The sequence below is a fragment of the Engystomops pustulosus genome, chromosome 1, assembly GCF_040894005.1.
Source record: "Engystomops pustulosus chromosome 1, aEngPut4.maternal, whole genome shotgun sequence".
Lineage (NCBI taxonomy): Eukaryota > Metazoa > Chordata > Amphibia > Anura > Leptodactylidae > Engystomops > Engystomops pustulosus.
The window spans coordinates 118,078,557-118,103,029 of record NC_092411.1 but is presented as its reverse complement, the minus strand read 5'-3'; the positions used below and the strand labels follow the sequence as shown (position 1 = coordinate 118,103,029).

General features: G+C 42.3%; 1 protein-coding gene across 3 annotated transcripts in view; it reads left to right on the top strand.

Moving 5' to 3' along the window:
- Positions 1-24,473, top strand: part of ENTREP1 (endosomal transmembrane epsin interactor 1) — a 55,619-nt gene that overhangs the window by 15,278 nt on the left and 15,868 nt on the right. For 2 of the 3 annotated variants that reach the window (XM_072151168.1, XM_072151177.1), the window contains exons 2-4: positions 7,159-7,215; positions 8,467-8,577; positions 20,880-21,008. In XM_072151168.1, the coding sequence (XP_072007269.1) occupies positions 7,159-7,215; positions 8,467-8,577; positions 20,880-21,008 (297 nt within the window). Of the gene's footprint in view, positions 1-7,158; positions 7,216-8,466; positions 8,578-20,865; positions 21,009-24,473 lie in introns of all 3 variants that reach the window. The other variant, XM_072151186.1, reaches the window with a different exon arrangement.

Sequence of the window (24,473 nt, the reverse complement as noted above, 5' to 3'; positions counted from 1 at the left end):
GGCTGCCTGGCACACGCTCTTGGCCAGCAGCAAGACAGGAGACCCTCAGTTACCTTTGCTGTGAGAATGCAATCTCGCTTTCAGCTCTCCAGGTAGGGCCTCTCCTACTGCTTCTGGCCTGCAGACTAAATCAGGCCCTAACGAGGCCTGTGACCTGCACCTGTGGGCTATACAAAAGCCCAGGACCGAAGCCCGGGTGGAGTAGGAGTCCCACTACCAGCCTACCCCTACTCCATAATAAGCAGGCCCAGTACGGACATTACAAATGTGTCTGTGTTAGCTAGGCCAACACAGACAAAACAGACTATTCCTGCTTATCATGTCTGCATTAACCCTTGGGTTACTGCAGACAAACCCAGGGCTTTTACCACCAGCATTTCATCTGCCTGTAAGACAGCGGTTTTCCCACACAACACCTCTCACTTTCTCACACATGATACTTCTTAAGAGATTCTGGTATCCGTGCATCCCTAATATAAACATTCCTTCAATTGCTTTTTTAAAATAAAAAAAAAAAACCCTGTCTGAAGATAATTGCTCATACATGTTATGTCACATTGTCCCTTAGAAACAAGTTAACTATCATTAGATATGACCCCCTCCACACTGTTGTAGCAGCAGCCAAACATGCACTCAGTAGCCCAGTATAGCTGTGGGACATGCAGCATCTCCTGGCTATTTCATATGCAAAAAGAAACTTGTTTGTGCAAACACTCCAGCTGTGGTGGTTGTATCCAAAGTATATTATGTGTATACATCACCAGTACTTAAGATGACATGCAATGTGCTTGTTGTTTTATCTGAAATATTAATAAAATATGTTTACAAAATAAAAACACCACTGCAACATTTCCATATAAGTTTATATGAACTGGGTCCGACTTGCCTACTAGTGGGTCTTGACACCTGATGACTCTACCCCTACAGCCGATGGCTCACCCTCTTCCTGACTCTATCTGCATCCTCTGACAAAGATAAAGTGGAAATCTATGATGTAACTGTCAGCTCCCCGCAACATCATTGGGCTTCCCCTCTTATAAGTGCAGCAGGAGGACAACAACCAGCTTTACAAGAAGGCCATTGAAAATGTCTTAGAATGGAGTGAGAGCCACAATGAATATTGCTGAAAATGTTCTACAAGTCCACACTAGCCAACATCCTATTCTATGTCATTGTCTGCTGAGTAAGTAGCATAAACAAAAGTGACAAAAACAAATTGCCCCAGATCATCAAGAAGGCACATAGCATTATCAGGGAGCCCCCATGCTCATTGCACACTATATGGGAAGAAAGACACTTGCGCAAATTTGAAGCGTTCTCACTGAACAAACACTACCCCTGTCTTTGATGATTCTTAAGCAACACAGTGACAGCAGCAACCGATGCCACCAGTTATAATTAATAATGCTGTCGCCCTACCGAATTCCATTACTCCTTTGTCGCCAAATCAATTGAACTGTTCAACAGAATACTGGGCTCAAGAAATAGGTGCTTGGGTAGACTGCAACACTAGTAGTGCCACTTCCCTGGAAGTTGTATGTCACTCGATCATGTATTTCCCATGTTGTTTACTATGCCTGTTTTACAATTTCCCCTAAATCAGGGCATTAATAAAGTTGTATCTTATCGTATGTGTGGGGGAGATTAGGGGGTCCACAATATTATGGGGAGATAAGGATCGCACAATATTAGGGGGAGGGGACAGAGAGCCACAATATGAGGGTGAGTTGGGGGCGGTATAGATTGCTTTTAATAAGAGGTCCTGCTTACTGCTGGACCTTAAAGGAAATCAACCACTCAAAAAAATGCAAATTAAGTATAAATACTCATCTCACTCTTTATACAGTGGGGTCACCTAGAAAAGTTATAATTAGTAGCACAAGGACAAGATGTCCTGAACTCTGGGCTGCTAATTATGCACGGCCCTGCACCTCCCTCTCCCAGAGGGGACTTCATGTGAGAGCATGAATTCAGCATGAGAGAGGGAGGTGCGTGCATAATTAACATCCTGGAGCAACAGGCATCTTGAACCCCCCGCTTCATGTTGCTGCTTATAACTAGGTGATCCCGGAGTGTCAACACTAGCAGTAGACAGCACCAAGATAAACATCAAGAGGAGCAGAGGTGAGTATTTCTAGGGTGCTTTCCCGTTGATCGGCACCGGCAATGCTTATGGCGGCTTCAAAAAGTGGGTGCCGCCATCTTGCCATGGATCGTCGGTCCCCGTGGCGTCATCGAGGAGTGGCAATCCATCTCCATGACAGCCTCAGGTCTTCCGAAGACCCGTGGCTGACTCGTGTTAACCCTATCATTACAATGTGCTATCAGCGCATTGTAACGAGAGAGGAGGAAAATCCCCAAATACTGTCATACTGTAGTATGGCAGTATATGTTAGAATTGATCAAACAACCTAAGGCTAAAGTCTGAAAAATTCATATAAATATTAATAAACAGTAAAAATCATAAACACAATAGGTACTTTTTTGCCATTTTGAAAAATATAAAAAAATCAGTAAAATTGATCAAAAGGTAGCTCAGTCCTGAATTTGATAGCAATGAAAACGTCATCAAAAGTAGCAAAAAATTATGAAAAAGGTATTGGCGCCAGAAAATGGCAAAATAAATAAAAAAAATTGTAAATGTATGAAAACATTATAAAACCTATACAAATTTGGTATCCCCGTAATCGTACCAACCCAAAGAATAAAGTAGACACGTTATTTGGGGCACACAGTGAAAGCTGTAAAATCCAAGCCCACCAGAAAATGGAGCAAATGCTTTTTTTCACAATTTTTACTGCATTTGGAATTTTTTCCTGCTTCCCAGTACGCGGCATGGAATATTAAATATCGTCACTATGAAGTGCAATTTGTTACACACAAAATAAGCCAGGACACAGCGCTTTACGTGTAAAAAGAAAAAAAAAAACAAAAGGCCAGGTCGTTAAGGGGTTAAAGTGTTTGATTTCCTTTAAGGTCATGATCACAAGATGCAATTGAATTCCGTTTTGAAAAACATATCTAGCACATCGGTGGTTACTCCACCCTGAATGCAGAAGCATTTAGACCTAAATGCTTGTGTTAAGTAGCAATATGAGTTTGCCATGTTAAAAATATTCCTTTTTCTACTTAGTAGATTGAAAAATGTAGGTCCACACACATCCATGTTCAGGGAGAAGTTATTCTGGATACAGTTGTATTTTAGATTGCATTTCAAAATGCAATCGTGTCTTGTGAACACATTCTTTTGCAGTACTGAGACAAAATATGCTTGCATTGCGTCTTAAAATACAATGGAAAAAAATGCAACTCAAAACACATCTGCATTTCTAGCATGATGTGGTTCAAAACACAGTTCAAGCACTCAGTGTAGCCTGACGGGTACATTTAATATTCCCATGTAGCAGTAGGTGGTCCCCCATAATCCCCCATAATCCCCCCAGTCCATCACTGTATATAAATATTATTTAATTTTTCTCTTCTTTTTTAACATAAATAAATGATTAGTAAATACATGATATTTAACATAAATAAATGATAGTAAATATTGTAATTTACTTCTACACCACTCAATCCCTTCGTGCACTACAACATACTATAACATGATGGTGCTCCAGGTAGTATATGGAGAGAGCTCACGGGCTGATCTCTCTTCATACTAAGCAGGTGTCAGCTGTATAACACAGCTGACAACCACCTGTAACTGTTGTGGTTGGTGCCGATGGTAGGCTATTACAGATCAGCAGAAAAACTACTGTATACTGCAATATATTGCAGTATATAGTATGAGCGAACAGAGGGTCTGAAATAATAGTAAAAAGTTATATATAAAGATTTTTTTTAAAAAAAGTAACATTTTAATCGCCCCCTTTTCCCTAAAAATATACTGTAAAAATAATAAACGTGTTAGGTATTGCCATGTCCAAAAATGCTCATTCTATTATTGACCAATTTTTTGACCAAAATACCAATTTTTGGGGGTTTTAACACAAAAAGGAAAAAGGGAGTCCTGAGAGTGCTAAAGGAAATCTACCATTAAAATCAAGCATGATAAACCAGGGGCACTTACTCATATATCGGCCGCTAAGAATGTGGTAATGTTCTGTGTTATCTATGACCTCCTTCCTGTCATGGGTGATCCTGCAACCCATCTCCCGGGTTGCAGGCGCACTCCTGCCCCTCTCCGCTGCTCTGGTCCCCCGGCGATTCACTCACCTCACCGCGATCCAGCGCTGACTCCGGCAGAGTGGCGTGCACTTCCCCACCTACTAGGGTGCGTGCATCGGCTCCAAGACATTTAAAGGCCCATTGCGCCAATAATTGCCGCTGGCCGGCTGTTCTAGTGAAATTCCAGCCCCTTCCAGTGTCCCCGACGTATCTTCGAGCCTATTCCAATGGAGAAAGCTCCCCTGCGATATTCCTGTGTGTTCCTACATAATGTAAAATGTTTTTTTTTACAAAAGCTCTAACTTTTAATGAAATAAAGTAGATTAAACTTTACCTGACTCCTTGCCAGCTTGTAGTTTTAAGTCCCGGAGGTGTGCGATCCATCCCTTCCCATCCACTCAAAGTAATCACTTGTCATCCTCTACATGCAAATTCAAATGAACCATCCCTCCTCCTTCCCACATGCAGAGAGCAGTGAAGACAGGAGGTAGGAGGAGGGACACTCAATTTTAATTCACCTGTGGAGGATGATGAATGATTACCTTGACTGGAGGCGAGGGGACTTGGAGCAGAAATCTGGCAGGGAGCCAGGTAAAGTTTAATATAATTTATTTTATTAACCATAAAAGTAAGAGATTTGCTGTACTGTATGATGGAACCTGGGCCTCTAGTGACAGGTTCCCTTTAAGTAAAGAAACTTCTCTGTGTCTTTTTCTGCTTCTTCTTTCTCCTGAAGTAAGCAGTGTATGTTAGGTACCATACACAGTCTAAAGATTAACTCTGTCCACATGTAAGAACTTATTTCCTTAATAACATATATTACAAAGTTTACTATTATCGTCTTCGTCAGACCCGAGGCTGTATAGTTTCTGAAGATTCATTAAGATGACCCAGTGGCTCATTGTAATAAATCCAATGCAAAAACACCATATACTGCAATACAGTAGTACTGCAGTATCTGGTAGGAACAATCAGACCATCTAGGGTTAAAGTACCCTAGAGGGTCTAAGAAATAGTGAAAAAAATAAAATAAAATATTAAAAATTCAAATCACCTCCCTTTCCCTAGAACTGATATAAAACATAATAAACAGTAAAAATCACAACACACATTAGGTATTGCCGTGTCCCAAAATGTCCAATCTATCAAAATATAAAAACGCTTATTGCTGGCGATAACCTCCATAACAGAAAATGGCACCCAAATGTCCTAATAGCGACTTTTACACCATTTTACATATAATGAAAAGTGATCAAAATGTCCTCAAAATGGTAGCAATGAAAACGTCGTTTCATTTTGCAAAAAATGACACATGACACAGTTCCATACACCAAAGTAAAAGTTCAAAATAAGCTCTCACACAGCTCTGTACACGGAAAAATTAAAAAGTTATGGATTTTTGAGGTGGAGAGCGAGAAATGAGCGAAAAAACCCTGCGTCCTTAAGGGGTTAATGAGGTTCTCCGAGCATAGCAAATTAGACCCTATCCACAGACTTGTACAAGTTCGGTTCTGTGGCTTTGTCTGTATGTATTTGTATGTAAGTTGGAACTGGTATATTTTAAAGAGTAACTCTAAAGTATTTTTTTCAACCCTGTGACAATAGGACTTTCATAATTTTGGGATGTCATGAGAACAAGGATTAACAATAAAGCTTCATGACAGACACCTTTGATTATGTTAACCTCTGCAGCTTGAGGGTGCGTTCACACGGTGCAGTTAAAACTGCATCGCAATCAGCTTTGAGGTGGTTTTAGGTGCAGTTTTGTCAATTGAACAGGTGAAAGACATGAACTGAATGAGTGAATTTGATGTTGAAGGGGAAACCTGCTCCACAAATGTCATTCACCCATTCAGTTCATGTCTTTCACCTGTTCAATTGACAAAACTGCACCTAAAACCACCTCAAAGCTGATTGCGATGCAGTTTTAACTGCAACGTGTGAACGCACCCTCAGGCTAAGGTTCAGTAAATTATTAGCATCCAGAGTCCTTGAGCAGAGGTCACAGCGGGAAGTGAAGTCTATCTGTAACTAGGTGTCCTCTGTAACAGTGGTTTCACGTTGGTGTTTTATTTCACATCAGTGATTTTTTTCACTGAACCCATTTTGGCTTATGGACTCATACAGATTGTTTTTCTCACTTCAGTTTTTAGTGACAAGCTTAGAACATGTTCTTTTTGAGTTCACTGACCACAACAAATCAGTGGAAAAAAAACTGAAGTGTAAAAACTCATTTAAAACACTGGTTCAGTAAGGCGTCAATGATGTGAAAAAAACCGCCAATGTGTGTATCAGTTCACCCCCCTGCGTCTTCAGCATGTGCTGCGGATATCTCCCGGATCCTGGAGCCTTTCAGTACAACATGAACAAATTATCCAGCACCAACCTTGGCAGTTAGGTAAAATGTAGCATATACCCTTCTTTATTGTAGAAACATTAAAAATGCATAGACATTGGTTCAGGAGTATATACCAGTTTCTTCAAAGCGATGTATATAAACAAAAAACCTATTCGTTTCAACTGCTATCCTACGCCCTTAATCACAGGTGTGTTTATTGGGGGAATAAATACGTAACTTCCCTTTTTCTTAATTACACACCTAAACGAGCACTACTAAATTTCTAATAAAATTTCAACTGTTTGATACACGTAAAATATATTGCAACATTGATATACATCATATTCCAAATTCCATTTTTCTTTCTATTTGGAATATGTTTTATATCAATGTTGCAATATTTGCAAAAAGGGGAAGTAACACATTTATTCCCCCAACAAACACACTTGTGCATTAACCATGAGTAAGGGTGCTACATTTCACTAACTGCCAAGGCTGGTGCTGGATAATTTGTTTGTGTTGTAAGTACGGTTTTCTGAAATTGGATGCTGCCTGTATTTGTAAAAATATTCCATATAATAAACACAAAAAATATCTGCCAAACATTTGCGACTGACATGTGAGAATGATTGTGGGCTAATCGTTTTTTGCAGGTTATACTATCAGGTATTATAGGATTGACTACATGGAAAAAGCCGATGGTTCTTCTGGTAAGTGAAATATGTGTTACCGTGGACCACATTAACCGTTTTGCAAAATATTTGAATTATGTTTTCATTTGTCTTTCTTTCTATCTGTCTATCTAATACCTTAGTAGAGGGGAGAAGAAGTGTCTGAGCAGAGGAGGTAACCAGATATTCTTTTTCTGAAATTTTTGTAAAATAGTTAACTCCTGTAAAAGAAAAAAAAATTCTAAATTCTAATTGAACAATGGTGCCCCCTGAAGAAGCACTAAGGTGAAACATGTTTTAAGAGTAGTAGGTATATTATGAACTTTGATAACACTTTCCACAACAACTGCATAAATGGAAATAACGTGTACCGTATTATGTTTATGGATTCAGCAAATCCTCTGAAATCAAATTTGTCACAATTTGTTACCTTTAAATATTATTTTTTTTAATTTATCAAAAAAGCTTTAATGCAGTCAAAATGCACCTCTCCTCCCTCTCGCTATCATGTGCTTAATTTGTACTGTGTTTTTATTGCAGTATTAGTGGTTTTGTATATTTATAGGGGTGATTTATATTTTGATTAACATTTTAATCCTTTTTTTGAGGGGGGGGGTTGCTTAAAGGAAATCTACCTTTTGATTTCATGCATTATGAACCAAACATACCTTGAGACTTCTGTAGCTTCACTGATGCAGAAGCATATCTTGTTTAATCAGAGAAAAAAATAATGAAGCTCTCGTCTGTGATCATACAGAGGTGGGGGTTGTTGCATATTGCAGCAGACCCCCACCGCTAATAACCGCGGTCGGTGTGGAGGCATAGTTTGTGCCACAGTCTGACCACTAAATGCCGCATCCGGGAAAAAAAGGCAGGGTGGAAAGACGTAGCAAGCTACATCTTTTCATCCTGCTTCCTCCTAATGAGCGACGCATGCGCTCAGCAGAGGTAGTAGAAGCCTATGGGAAGTGGATGTTGAGTGACATGTTACTCAGTAGGAGGGGAAGACCGGTGGTGTCACTATCCATATGAAGATGGTGATGTCACTGGGAAAACGCTCCCATTCATCCGCAGCAGCCAATCCAGGAGGGGTCCCTTGGCGACGTATCCCACTGTATAAGCGTACTTTGTAAGGATCCACCTGACGTGTCCTTATAACATATGGCAAATAACATGATGTGAATCCAGTTTCACCCAATTTTTAAACAATTTAAACTTTTAAAAAATTTATATCAAAAGGTATAAATTAGATATAAATATAAATGTTTGTATTTTTTTCCATTCTACTAGGTGAATCTATTTGTCATGCTTTCAGTGATCTGTGTACTACTGAACCTAGCTGGTTTTATATTAGGATGTCAAGGGGCTCAGTTTGTGTCCAGTGTTCCCAGCTGTCATTTGGTAAGTGTTTTTTATTTTTGGCAGGCTTTTTTTGTGAACAATGTAAGATTTGTCGCATATTTGGCTGACCTTGTACAGATTAATTGATTAAATGAAAATGATTGTCTCTTTAACCTCTTCTGCCAATGCCCTTTTTCTTTTTTTCCTTTTTCACTCCCCACCTTCAAAAATCTATAACTTTTTAATTTTTCCATGTACAGAGCTGTGTTATGGCTTATTTTCTGCGTAACAAACTACACTTCAAAATGGTGGTATTTAATATTCCATGCTGTGTACTGGGAATCGGGAAAAAATTCCAAATGCAGTGAAATTGGTGAAAAAATCCATACACGCCGTATTCTTGTGGGCTTGGATTTTACGGATTTCAGTGTACGCCCCAAGTGACATGTCTTCTTTATTCTTTGGGTCTGTCCGATTACGGGGATACCAAATTTGTATAGGTTTTATGTTTTCATACATTTACAAAAATTAAAACCTCCTGAACAAAATTTTTTGGGGATTTTGGCGCTAATAACTTTTTTATACTTTGTTATGCAGAGCTTTAGGAGGTGTCATTTTTATTGCCATTTTCGACTTTGGGCGTTATTTTCTGTTACGGGGTTAAACGCTGTGAAACGCTTATTATATTTTGATAGGGCCTTTTTGGACGTGTTGATACTTAATGTGTTTATGATTTTTACTGTTTATATCAGTTCTACAGTTCTAGGGAAAGGGGGTTGATTATAATTTTTATGTTTTTTATATTATAATTTTTTTTATTTTTTACTATTTTTCAGACTCCCTAGGGTACTTTAACCCTAGGTTGTCTGATCCATCCTACCATATACTGCCATACCGCAGTATGGCAGTATATGGGGATTTTCCTCCTCATTCATTACAATGTGCTGATAGCACATTGTAATGAAAGGGTTAACACGAAGCAGCCTCGGGTCCCCGATGATGTCATGGGGAGCGATGATTCTCTGCTTCCTTTTTGAAGCCGGCGATCGGCGGGAAAACACCAGGCAATATGCAGCAAAGACTTACTGGATATGGAGAGGGCTCAGCAAAATTAATCAGAAAAATTACAGAAAGCATATTTTTTTCACATTTACAGTCATTAATCAGCTAATTTTATAAACAAAAAAATATGTACTGTCACATGTTATGAAAAATAAGTAAAAGTTGATTCGATATGCAAAACATTTCCAAAGATACCGTCATTTAAAGTACTGCAAAACAAAATGTAAGAATTGATCTGGACACTCAGACATCAATGACCCTCAGTCGTGAAGGGTTTAATATTAGATCTAAAGTCATGGATTATAGCTTCATATTCAAAATGTATTGTTGGGATGTTTTATGAAATTATAATTTTCCTTATATATTTAGAACAGTTTTAAGATGTGGACTATTGTATTATTTGGTTAAAATACAGTCAGGTTAGTTGCCACAGTAGATGCCCCCCAGTATATAGGTAGCCACAGCAAAAAAAAAACTTGCCTTCCTGCGTTCCTTGCAGCTGGCTCCTCGTTGCTCTCGCACTTTTCTCTATGACTGGTTGCAGGCATCTACTCCTCTCTAGAAGTGCATGGGTCACACAAGTAGAGATCTACCAGAAGGGTAGTTATAATCCTCTCACCATTTTTAAGGAGTATTTTTTGCCGTGCGGAGGAGGAATATTATTATATTTTTACTAATACAAATAAATTCCTCCTAGATGTTAATAATTAGAGATGAGCGAACACACTCGTCCGAGCTTGATTCTCGTTCGAGCATTAGCGTACTCGAAACTGCTCGTTGCTCGGACGAGTATTTCGCCAGCTCGAGAAAATGGCATCTCCCGCCGTTTTGATTTTTGGCGGCCAGAAACAGAGCCAGTCACAAGCCAGGAGACTCTGCACTCCACCCAGCATGACGTGGTACCCTTACACGTCGATAGCAGTGGTTGGCTGGCCTGATCAGGTGACCCTGGAATAGACTAGCCCCTGCCCGCGCTGCTCGGATCATTCTCTGTCTGGATGCCGTTAGGGAGAGAGCTGCTGCTGGTCAGGGAAAGCGTTAGGGTGTTCTATCAGAATAGTCTTAGGCAGGAGTGATTCTACAAGAACCCAACAGCCCTTCTTAGGGCTACAATAACGTTATATATATTTTTTTTTTATTTGCTTGTGGCTGGGCTTGCTGGCACTAGTAGTGCAGCTAGTACCATATTGTGAGGAATTTGCAGGGAGACTTGCGACCGTTGTGTTTAGCTCTTAGTGACACACATATCCATCTCAAACACCTAAGTGGGACAATTTATTAGGAGTTTGATTTGAATTAGGCACAGTCTGCTGATTTATTTATTTTTTTTTTTATAACTCCAAGTCATCTGGCATAGCAGTGTGCTTTCAGTGTAGGCTAGAAAATAGCCATAGGAGAACTCCAACGGCTTACTTAGGCCTACAATAGCGTTATATTTTCATTTTTTTTTTGTTTGCTTGTGGCTGGGCTTGCTGGCACTAGTAGTGCAGCTAGTACCATATTGTGAGGAATTAGCAGGGGGACTTGCTACCGTTGTGTTTAGCTCTTAGTGACACACATATCCACCTCAAACACTGAAGTGGGACAATTTATTAGGAGTTTGATTTGAATTAGGCACAGTCTGCTGATTTATTTATTTTTTTTTTTATAACTCCAAGTCATCTGGCATAGCAGTGTGCTTTCAGTGTAGGCTAGAAAATAGCCATAGGAGAACTCCAACGGCTTACTTAGGCCTACAATAGCGTTATATTTTCATTTTTTTTTTGTTTGCTTGTGGCTGGGCTTGCTGGCACTAGTAGTGCAGCTAGTACCATATTGTGAGGAATTAGCAGGGGGACTTGCTACCGTTGTGTTTAGCTCTTAGTGACACACATATCCACCTCAAACACTGAAGTGGGACAATTTATTAGGGGTTTGATTTGAATTAGGCACAGTCTGCTAATTTATTTTTTTTTTACGTTTATTTTTTTTTATAACTCAAATTCATCAAGCACAGCACAAAATCCAGTTGTGTGCTGTCAGTGTAGATTAGAAACTAGCCAAAGCAATAGGTAGTCAGGTCAGTCAGCTTCCACAAGTCTACAATGAGGAGTGGACGTAGATGTCTGATATCTGTCAGGTGCTGAGTAACTTTGAGGAGTCAACACAGATGGTCAGTGGCGATGCCGCCATCATCAGCCTCACCATCCCGCTGCTTGGCCTGTTGAAAAACTCTCTGGTCAGCATGAAATCGGAAGCTTTGCGCTCGTCACAAGAGACTGGGGAAGAAGATTCCCTTGTTGGTAGCCAAAGCACCCTCAGGTCTGTTTCTCAGCGCATATCGGAGGAGGTGGAGGAGGAAGAGGAAGAGAATGTTGGCGAGACAGAAGAGGGGACCATTGTTCAGTCCTTCACTGTTCAGCGTGTAGGGGCAGAAGAGGAGGAGTTGGAGGAGGAGGAAATGGAGAGTCAGGCCAGTGAGGGGAGTGAATTCTTACGCGTTGGTACTCTGGCGCATATGGCAGATTTTATGTATAATCAACAATATGGCAGATTTTATGCTAGGCTGCCTATCCCGTGACCCTCGCGTTCAAAGAATTTATTCCAGCACCGATTACTGGGTATTCACTCTCCTGGACCCAAGGTACAAGCAAAATCTTTCCACTCTCATCCCTGGAGAGGAAAGGAGTGTGAGAATGCATGAATACCAGCAGGCCCTGGTGCACAAGCTGAAACAGTATTTCCCTTCTGACAGCGCTAGCGGCAGAGGGCGTACTTCTGTGGGACAAGTAGCGAGGGAGAGTAGGCGAGCAGGCAGCTTGTCCAGCACTGGCAGGGGTACGCTTTACAAGGCCTTTGCTAGTTTTATGTCACCCCAGCAAGACACTGTCACCTGTCCCCAGTCTCGGCAGAATAGGGCTGATCTTTACAGAAAGATGGTGAGGGAGTACGTAGCTGACCATACCATCGTGATCACACAGCTCCCTACAACTACTGGGTTTCAAAGCTGGACAAGTGGCACGAACCGGCGCTGTACGCCTTGGAGGTTCTTGCCTGCCCTGTAGCTAGTGTGTTGTCCGAGCGGGTTTTCAGTGCAGCTGGTGGCATCATCACCGATAAGCGTACACGCCTGTCGACTGACAGCGCTGACAGGCTGACGCTTATCAAGATGAATAAAGCCTGGATTTCTCAGGATTTCCATTCTCCACCAGGTGAAGGAAGCGCAACCTGAATAATTTATGCACTCCTCCTCCTCATTGTCCTCCTTCTCCTCCTCTTTGTACACTAAAGCAGAGGAAACTGGCTATTTTTTGCCAGGCCTAACTAGCTCTAGCTATAGTGCTCTATGTATTTAATTTTTCTGGAGGGCCACCTACCTGCTCCTCTGTTTTGAAAACTTTTTTTGGACTGCCACATACAGGCTCTATCCAAATTAAATTGTCTCCATAGCAGTCTCCACATGTCGTCTTTTTAGCTGCCTCCACACGTTGTCCATATAGCTGCCTCCATACATCGTCCCCTTATCAAACGAGCTGTGTCAGGCAGAATTTTGGGTTGTTTTCATGGCTTCCACATCAAACTTGTTAACTTTGTCGCCAACCTGCTGTGTTATCCACAAAATATACTGGCAAACTTTTATCATTTACTGATATTATTTCAGCGCTTCTTGCGCATCTGTTTACATTCCCCTCACCCGCCATAACCCAAACTTATAAGAACACTACTACACTTGATCTTATACAAAAGGTTCTTAGAAGTGCTGTTTGGGGAGGAGCCGAGAGACAGGGGCTTGGATAGGCGAAAGCTCGTCTGGCAGCGGAGCGCCAGCTCCATCCCAAGATCCAACTAACATAGTTTTAACTGCAGCACCTTTAATCCACTACTAGTTCACTGCCTCCATACATCGTCCCCTTATCAAACAAGCTGTGTCAGGCAGAATTTTCAGGTGTTTCACCAGATACGTTATGGAACTTGGTCACTATGTCCCCACCATGCTGTGTTATCGACTAAATATACTTTTTGTTCACATAGGAAATCATTTCAGCGCTTCTTGCTCACCTCCTTTGGTGAAGCCTGAGTCCATTTAGGGGATGTCGCCATGACACTCTAGCCTCATTCGGTCACTCTGTCATGGCCATGCTGTTGCCCATAATTTTGCCATAATGGTGCGATTAAGCAGCCTCAGAGGCATCCATACATGCTGCCCCTGCTGTTTCCTGTCCATTTCCGTGGTGTCTCCATCCTTTTCTGAGGTTCCCAGGTGTTTGGCCAAGCTTCCCTGTGCAGAGCCTTGGTCCCCTTGAAAAATGCTCGAGTCTCCCATTGACTTCAATGGGGCTTGTTATTCGAGACGAGCACTCGAGCATCGGGAAAAGTTCGTCTTGAATAACGAGCACCCGAGCATTTTAGTGCTCGCTCATCTCTATTAATAATGTTAGTAGACTGCAATTTAACAAAGACAATCATTACTGTGCATAAATATTGCAGTAATTATTGTGTAACTCCTTACTTCCCTCGGAATCTTTAACACTGGGCCAAAACTCCTCCACCCCCCCCCCCTTCAGAAATAAATTAATTTTAATTATAATTTGTGCTTTAAATTATAAATATTATTTTCTCTGGGCACTGAGGCTATACTAGATTCAGCATCTTAAAATGCTGTTTTATACTGTGTGGGGGAGAGATGCTGTAGATACAGCATACATACACAAATAGCACACTACAACTACAACACAGACATCAGACATAATGGGGCACATTTACTAAGGCTCCGCACAACGCATTTCTGATTGCGCCAAAATCTGATCACGTGCGCCAAAAACCCCACATTTAACAGGGGTTTTTGGCGCACGTGGTCGGATTTTGCCGCAATCTTTCATGCAACACAAATCGGGGGGCGAGGCCATTGAACAACCCGACTGATTCGGACTAAGCGCGGGATTTAAAATTAAAATTGTGTCACAAGACATGCACTCACATATACCGGGATATTGGGCGGAAGATCTTAGTGAATCGCGCCGGACTTCATCCTCGTCGGACAACGCACCTTGGGGATCGCGACAGGATCGGGTAAGTAAATGTACCCCATTACCTATACATACATTTCACATTGTTGTTTTTACCTTACGTAGTGTAGATTAGGAAATGCAGGGCTGAGAAGCTGGCCCCGGCATCACATTTGCTTCCTTGCCCCCTCCCTCCTCTGATGTCTGGGAAATATGCAAATACATTTTCCAAGGTGGGAAATGGAAAACAATGCCTCCTTTTGCTACCTTGAAAGGCAGCCCCTTAGCACCAAGCATGACCTACAAGAATTCTAAGCCAAACCAGTATATCTGTTCCACAAGGAACAGATTGCCAACTGTAGATGGCACTGTTTCGACCTGGTTGGTTCTCCTCATTACAGTATAGGGAACTGGTTTGGCTGAGTGAGAGGCTATTGACTAGGGTCAGGAAGTAGGACTGATGCAGCAGAGTTCAGTACACACAGGCCAGGGGAGGAGCTGCTAAAGCAACCCAGGCAGTACCAGAGCAGTAGTGATGGGAATTACGTCTCTTAGGGAGCTGCCTCATTAGGTTCTGCTCACTCCTGAACTGCTCCCTATTACATTTATAATAGGGAGACACAGTCAAGCCAGTCACCCCATTCCACACCACTTTAACCTGATTGTATTGGGTTAAAGGGGACGTGGTGAGCTGGTTAGGGGCGGAGCTAAGTGAGCCAACAGTTCATTGCAGGGAGCCAACTCCTGTAGTAGTAAGAGAGCCTGCTCATTCGCGAACGACACATCACTACAGAACGGCATGCCTCCACTTCAGCTTTGGCTGGTAAATGCTGTTGGGTGCCTGTCCTACACTTGCCTCCTGCATTACTTTCTCTACGGCTTTAGCAGGTCATGTGACTGTAGCATGTACTGAGTAACTGAGCTCACATGACCTTCTATTGGGCTTGTAGTTGCTGCAGTTCCCGAGTCCCAAACAAATTTATCCGCATGGGGCTATTTTGAAGGGGTAAAATTGTCTCTACAAGTGTCATAGACACTTGTAGAGGCATTAACACGACCTCTGGTATCTACAATAATGAAACAGCTTATGTTTATCCCAATTTTCTTATTTTGAGCTAAACTTTTAAGTCACACGTCGTGTTTAATGCATGCGTTTAAAAACGCATTGCAATAGCTAGAGAATGATTTGCCTAATTAAACAGCTGCTAACACCTGTGTTTACAAAACTCAACCGTTAACGCATGTGTTAACATAGCTGTTAACGCATGTGGTTGTTAACACATTGTTAACGCACGCATTAACATCGCGGTTAACGCATGCGTTTTGTAAACACAAGTGTTAAGAGGTGTTTAATTATGCAAATCACTCTTCAGATATTCCAATAGGTTTTTAAACGCATGCGTTAAACGCGACGTGTGACCACACACTAAAACCTTTAACTAGAAGGATAATTAGACTTGTCATTCCGTATGTGAACGAAATGTGGCTTCCGTACTCAGGCTATCTTAATGGAAATGCTTTACTGATCCTTATCCTGTGATGAAACATTATATTGTGTTTCTTTTCTCATTCAGGCTGAATTGATGTCTATCTCCTGTTGTCCATTAGGGTTTTTTTTTCTTTTTTGCAGTAGCATGATGACTCACTATCACAATTCCGCATTAAGTAAATTAAGTACTTCCTCCAATGTACACTGTTGCTTGGGAATATACACATGAAGAATTAACCTTTAAAGGGCAGCTATCCTAAGGCCCCTTTTACTCAGTTGAATAAGAATTTGTAGTACTGACTCGTGTATAAAGGCCTTGCAGTAAGAGCAGCCGAGAAAACGCTTCTTTGTTAGTTTATGTTTGCTTGTGTAAGCAGGAGGTGTATATTCCGGTTTAGTCTTTTGCATGGTAAAACATGGTGTAAATCGCAAAGAGCGACAAAATATATAGAACCGGTTTTATTTCTCTGTTTTTCAACCTACTTCTGATTTCTTTTTAAAAACTGCATGTAAAAAAACTGAACATGTAAATGCACCCTAACACGATCTCTAGGGAGAAAACATTTATGTTGATGTTTGTTCATCCCTATACAGGTTTTTTCAGTCAATCTAATGCCTTTTGAATTATCCACTAATCCGCTTATTTTATTGTTAGTTGGTGGGTGCTTGTTCCAAGTTTACATAAAAGGTGACTTACTTTTGCAAACTATTGTATACTATACTATTTGTATACCGGAAAGTGGATGGTTACTTAAAGGGAATGATAGACGTTATAGTTCTGTAACCAGTTTTTGACCCTGACTAACAAAGGGTTACAAGTCCTCCCCATATCTCCTAAAATTAGCTGCCAGTGAGGCTCTGTACCTTAATTGCAGACGTTTTTCTGATATGCAAATTAGCGTTTCTGGCTCATGTCTGGTATCTGTGACTCTTCTCTCTCTCAGGCTGGCAGTAAATCACACCCCATTACTCTGATTGACAGCTGTGTGTCTCTTCAAATGCCTGCTCTGCCTACTTGTACTTAGGGACTGTCTGCTAATATTCAACTACAGACATATAAAGCTCTATGTACAGATGGGAAATATTGTATCAATTTTTTTACGTGGTGCCTTGTTACATTCATGAAATGTGACCAGTGACATCATCGCAGGTTTCTCAGCCTTCTAATAATAGCAAACTGTACACCATGTATGTGATTACATGAAATCACACCAGCCTACATGGAAGATGGAGAGGAGTAGGAGTCCATAGAGGCCGCTGTGACTTCATGTGGTCAGATACAGGGGCGGACTGGCCATAAGACCCACCGGGAGAAATCCCAGTGGGCTGATTGGTTGTGGGCCGGTCTGGGACTGGTGGGGCCGGTGGAAAAGTAAAAACACATAGAACTCACCTCTCCGATGCACCGACGCTGCTCCCCTTTTTGATTCAGTCCGGCCGTGGTGACAGCTCCATACGGGCCGGCGTCGCACAGGCCATGACGTCGGCAAGCGGCTGACGTCATGGTCTGTGCGACACCGGCGCATACGGAGCTGTCAACGCGGCCAGACTGAATCAAGAAGGGGAGCAGCGTCAGGGCATTGGAGAGGTGAGTTTCATGTGTTTTTATTCTTATGTACTGTGCTGGCGCTGTACACTTGGGCAGGGGCTGTACACTGGGGCAGGGGCTGTGTACTGGGGCAGGGGCTGTGTACTGGGGCAGGGGCTGTGTACTGGGGCAATGGGCTGGCAGGCTGTACACTGGGGCAATGGGCTGGCAGGCTGTATACTGGGGCAGGGGCTGTACACTGGGGCAATGGGCTGGCAGGCTGTACACTGGGGCAATGGGCTGGCAGGCTGTACACTGGGGCAATGGGCTGGCAGGCTGTATACTGGGGCAGGGGCTGTATACTGGGGCAATGGGCTGGCAGGCTGTATACTGGGGCAGGGGCTGTATACTGGGGCAATGGGCTGGCAGGCTGTATACTGGGGCAGGGGCTGTATACTGGGGCAATGGGCTGGCAGGCTGTATACTGGGGAAGGGGCTGTATACTGGGGCAGGGGCTGTATACTGGGGCAATGGGCTGGCATGCTGTATACTGGGGCAGGGGCTGTATACTGGGGCTATGGGCAGGCAGGCTGTATACTGGGGCAGGGGCTATTGGCTGGCAGGCTGTATACTGGGGCAGGGGCTGGCAGGCTGTATACTGGGGCAGGGGCTGGCAGGCTGTATACTGGAGCAGGGGCTGTCTGGCTGTATACTGGGGCAGGGGCTGTCTGGCTGTATACTGGGTAGGGGCTGTATACTGGGGCAGGGGCTGTATACTGGGGCAGGGGCTGTATATTGGGGCAGGGGCTGTATACTGGGGCTATGGGCTGGCAGGCTGTATACTGAGGCTATGGGCTGGCAGGTTGTATACTGGGGATATGGGCTGGCAGGTTGTATACTGGGGCTATGGGCTGGCAGGCTGTATACTGGGGCAGGGGCTGTATACTGGGGCTATGGGCTGGCAGGCTGTATACTGGGGCTATGGGCTGGCAGGCTGTATACTGGGGCTATGGGCTGGCAGGATGTATACTGGGGCTATGGGCTGGCAGGCTGCATACTGGGGCTATGGGCTGGCAGGCTGTATACTGGGGCTATGGGCTGGCAGGCTGTATACTGGGGCTATGGGCTGGCTGGCTGTATACTGGGGCTATGGGCTGGCTGGCTGTATACTGGAGCTATGGGCTGGCTGGCTGTATACTGGAGCTATGGGCTGGCTGGCTGTATACTGGAGCTATGGGCTGGCTGGCTGTATACTGGAGCTATGGGCTGGCTGGCTGTATACTGGAGCTATGGGCTGGCTGGCTGTATACTGGAGCTATGGGCTGGCTGGCTGTATACTGGAGCTATGGGCTGGCTGGCTGTATACTGGAGCTATGGGCTGGCTGGCTGTATACTGGAGCTATGGGCTGGCTGGCTGTATACTGGAGCTATGGGCTGGCTGGCTGTATACTGGAGCTATGGGCTGGCTGGCTGTATACTGGAGCTATGGGCTGGCTGGCTGTATACTGGGGCTATGGGCTGGCTGGCTGTATACTGGGGCAGGGGCTGTATACTGGGGCTATGGGCTGGCTGGCTGTATACTGGGGCAGGGGCTGTATACTGGGGCTATGGGCTGGCAGGCTGTATACTGGGGCAGGGGCTGTATACTGGGGCTATGGGCTAGCAGGCTGTATAATGGGGATATGGGCAGTCTGGGCTGGCAGGTTGTATACTGGGGCTATGGGCAGGGGCTGTATACTGGGGCTATGGGCTGGCTGTATACTGGGGCTGTATACTGGGGCAGGGGCTGTATACTGGGGCTATGGGCTGGCAGGCTGTATACTGGGGCTATGGGCTGGCAGGCTGTATAATGGGGATATGGGCTGTCTGGCTGTATACTGGGGCTATGGGCTGACTGGCTAGCTGTATACTGGGGGGCTGGATATAGATAGATAGATAGATAGAAATATTTATTCTTGTACATAGGGGGCAGTATTATAGTAGGTATATTCTTGTACATAGGGGGCAGTATTATAGTAGGTATATTCTTGTACATAGGGGGCAGTATTATAGTAGGTATAGAAAAAGTTGAAAACAGCTCACCCCAAAAACGTCCTGTTCAGCCTCAAAACGACAGTGTGCACGGAGTCTAGAAGGTCCAATCCGGTATTGGTCCCGCCACAAGGGCTAAGAATGAAACGAAGAAAAAACGGAGGGACTCCAGCAAGGTGAAAATTCCAGGTAGCTTAAAATTTGTCAAAAAAGAATTTATTGAATCCAGGTTAAAAAAGCACTTGCAAGTGCAAGGAGGACGAACATGGATACACTGGGGGAAGACACAGACAAAAAAAGAGCTCTTTTTTCCCCCAGTGTATCCATGTTCGTCCTTCTTGCACTTGCAAGTGCTTTTTTAACCTGGATTCAATAAATTCTTTTTTGACAAATTTTAAGCTACCTGGAATTTTCACCTTGCTGGAGTCCCTCCGTTTTTTCTTCGTTTCATTATAGTAGCTATATTCCTGTACATAGGGGGCAGTATTATAGTAGGTATATTCTTGTACATAGGGGGCAGTATTATAGTAGGTATATTCTTGTACAAGAACACAGTTTGTCAGGTACTTGTGTAGCTGATGTCTGTGTCTTCATGTATATATGAGAACACAGCATGTCAGGTACTTGTCTGCTGTGTCTCTCACATGTATATGGAAGAACAGTATAGTATAGTGTATAGGAGAACACAGCATGTCAGGTACATGTGTAACAGAATGTCAGATACCTGTGTAGATGATGTATGTGTCTCTCACAGGCAGACAGGTAGATGAAGCACAAACACTAGCAATGCTTTTCTATACTTGCACACAGACATGAGAAGAGGGAGGGGAGGGGTAACAGGGGTGACATCACTTTCTCTATCCATGTGCCCAGACCCATTTGCATAATAAAGAAACTATTATTTTTAGAATGATTAATGTATGAATTAACTAGCTGGGATGGAATCCTTGTGAGATGCTCTAACAGGCAGTGGTGGCAGAGTTAATTACAGAACCCGGTGACAGGTGTCCTATAAGTTATATACATTATAAAAACACACAAATATCATTAAAAGGTAGTGTAGGAATAATCTGTATAATATGTATTTGCAAACTATAAAGGTACTGTACTTATAATATCAGCAATCAAGCTGTAATGTCAAATACTCAACAATGCCATGAAATGCCTAACATTCCTCAAAAATAACTGTGTGGGCCATAGCTTGTTAATGAAATAATTGAACCAACATGTGATAATACAGAATTATGTCACAGTTTTGTATTTGCAGGTAGATATGACAGAAGGAAAAATCTGTGTTTGCTGTGAAGAACCTCAGGCTTCCAAGTGCTTGGAGAAAGAAAATGTTCTAAAGCTGGTCATGATCCACTCCTGTAATGCTGTTCATCTTTTACTTAAGGTAGCAATCTGCTGGAGTACGCTTCAGACTTGCCTTACACACCTTTCATTTAAGTTAACCTATGACAATTATGTATATTGTATGACATGGTTGCCTCAAGTTCTCCAGCAGAGAAGTAAATGTAAGGGGTTGCATTGATTGTACCCAGCCAAGGGTCTTATGGGGAGAATAATGGATATCTTACTCATAAAATGAAAATAGTACTATAAGTAATACACACACAATGTTTCCATTCTTACTTTAATAGTAGACATTGATTACAGCAGTACTTCAGAAACTTTTCTTAAAAAAAAAAAACACCCTTGCCCCGATCATTCCTCATTCCTTTTTCAACATCTGATCATTGTACCTTTTCTCATGACAGTGCCATTGATACATGTGTAACTTGCGACAACCCACCAGTTATACCTACAAAGTTTGCAAATGACACCTACTGTACATTCGTCCATTGGCTTCTTGGCCCTGACAGGGGGGGACTGGTCATAACTCTGTCCTGTGTATAATAAAATTGATATGGTATCAGGGTTCCATATATATAGATAGATAGATAGATATAGATATATATAATATAGTTTGATGGAAAAGTGTAATTGTGAGCCAGGACTGTTATTAACTCACTTATTTCCAGGAGTAATAACAGGAATGAGACAATTCAAGCATTATTCTAAAGCAAATAAAAGTATATTTGAATATGGAACATATTATTTGCGGGGTAATGCGGTAGCTACAGTGATCATGTAGAGGTATGATGGTGATATGATACTTCTGTATCTTACAACTCCCTTTCTTATACATTCTAATCAGTTCTCTATGTACCTAAGTGAATTCAACAGTATTTTCAAATCACTTGGTAAAATTGCTAAGTTTATGCATTGTTAAGCTTTCTAAGCTATTTATATTTCTTTCATTTACAACACAAATGTTTTCCTGGTTAAGATCCTGTATTCGATTCACTACTGCTGGCTACAATCTCAGATAGTATCGTATTGTAATGTTCATTAGCTCTTTCAAGAACAGATTGACCTTCCTGTTATATAAGACAAAGAAGCTGAATTGTGCTCTAATGTTCCAGGAACTTACTAGACGTCTTCATTTACCAATAGTCTATGCTGACATGGCAGACACTCTAGAAAGTCTAATAAAGGTTAGATAGCTGCAAACTATAGCAGTGTGTTCAGAATTCAGTTTTCCATTATGCTTCTACCAGTAGTGATTTACTGCTCTCCTATAAAACATATTACTGGATTTCTACAGACCTTGATAAACACATCCTTACTAGATATGCTAGGTTTTAGATATGTTTTTATAATTAATCGATTGTCGTTGTGTTATTACATGTTTGTGCTGTAAGCATATGTTATGGTGAAAACAGGCATCTGCCTTGGTCTCACACCACAAATACTAGTGCAGAATGGGTAATCTGTACGTATTTTATATTGTACAATATTGTAATATATGCCCTCTATAGGCCCCAGTGTATATGTAAATTTTGTAAAAATGTTTGCCAAACAGCAGAATTTTCTCCAAACACCTTTATGAGGGCCATATGTCTTAAAGTGGTAGTTACACGTTTTCCAAAGAAGATAACAATAAAACTTTAAAGATTGGGGAAACCCCTTTTAAAATCTTATCAAGCCATGGATTGTCTAGTGAGACAATTCTTTTAAAATTGTGTGGGTAACAAATAGATCTCCAATACATCCTTCTCACGTAAAAGGGCATTCCCACGAAGAAAAGATTCTTAAATATATTAGGATAACAAAATAACACATTCCCTAATTCACTGTTCATAACATTTCAAAGATATAACTTGTCTATATCTGTCCTGGTGTTTACAATTTTAATTTCCCCTGATTCCGACCGTCAATCTTCTGACTATGGTTGGATTATTTTCATGAACAGCTTCTCTTGTTTGCATGCTGCAGTGCTCTCTGCCTCCTGCTCCTCCCCCCTGTATTACAAGACCAGCTCAGACACACTACAGGCACAAGCAATTGCTGCCAGCAAGCAGTGTGCAGAGACTCTACTCTCTACAGACAGTTAAGTTCTTTATCCTGGAAGGAGGCTTGTTGCAGAACTGCCTCTGTGTATGTTATACTTGAGTTAGCAGAGCTTAGGGTGTCATTGTGTTTTATATCCATCTCATGGATCTCATTATCTGTGGTCTGTATCATCTCACTTTTTATGTGTCAGATTTAGAATGTTCAGAAGCTAAATAAAAGTATAGATAAACCTGTACCCAGATAATCTAAGCACATTGTCGGCACACAGAATTTCATAGCACAGAAGATTCATTAAAGGGATTTTCCCACAAAACAAGTTAGGCCCTATCCACAGGTCGATGGGATTTACAGTGATGAGACCCCCACAGATAACGAGAATGAGGGGTTCGATGGGGTCCCAGGTACCCCCGTTGGTCCCCTCATTGCTCTTCGAGATTAATGGAGCAGATGGCCACGCATGACAGTTCTGCTTCATTCATCTCTATGGAACTGACGAAGATGAATAAAGTCATGGAGGAGAGTTTTACACTAAAGTCAAGGTGAGGAGATTGAAATTATGCATTTGACTTCAGAAGATCTGGTTAGTGATGTCTCTGGGGGCTTTCTGAGGAAGAGAGATCTTTACTTGACAGTGTTAAAATTTCTGCCTTCTTGATTTATACAACCAATTTAAATTCCACTTCAAGGTTCATTTTCTGGATAATGCCACCACACTAGGCCATGAAAGAAACTTGATCTGGAAAATGTGAAGCTTCTTGACAAAATACTGGTAGTGGTTTATTAGGTCAATTTATGCTGACAGGTTCCCTTTAAGTACTGAGAATACACCATTTTAAAGGGTTTTTTCAACCAAACAAGTTAGGCCCTATCCACGGGTCTCTTCGTGATGAGACCCCCACAGATCACGAGAACAGGAGGTCCAACAGGGTCCAAGGTACTTCCCTCAGACCCCTTGTTGCTCCTTGAGATGAATGGAGTGACGCTCGTCAATCTCCCTCAGCTCCATGCTCTATTCATCTCGGGCAGCGACAAGGGGTCCGACTGAGGTACACTGGGTGTTCATACAGTTATTCTCAAAGCGTTAAAAGAAGTAATTTAAAACCTTACACCCAAACTCTAATTGTGGTTAAAGGAAATCAACCACTAAAAAAACATTTTAAAAAAAAACTATAAATACTCACCTCCGCTCATCTTCATCTTGATCCCAGCACTGTTCGTTGCTAGTCTTGGCACACCGGGATCACCTAGAAATGAAACCTCTAATTAGCAGCACGAAGTGCGGGGACAAGATGTTCGGTGCTCTGGGATGCTAATTATGCACGTCCCTGTCACTGCCCACCCCATACTGGGAGATGGAGGTGACATCCCTTCGCTCTCCCATGCTCCCAGCATGGGGGGGGGGGCTTGCATAATTAGCAGCCCGCAGCACCGGACATCTTGTCCCTGTGCTGCTAATTATAAC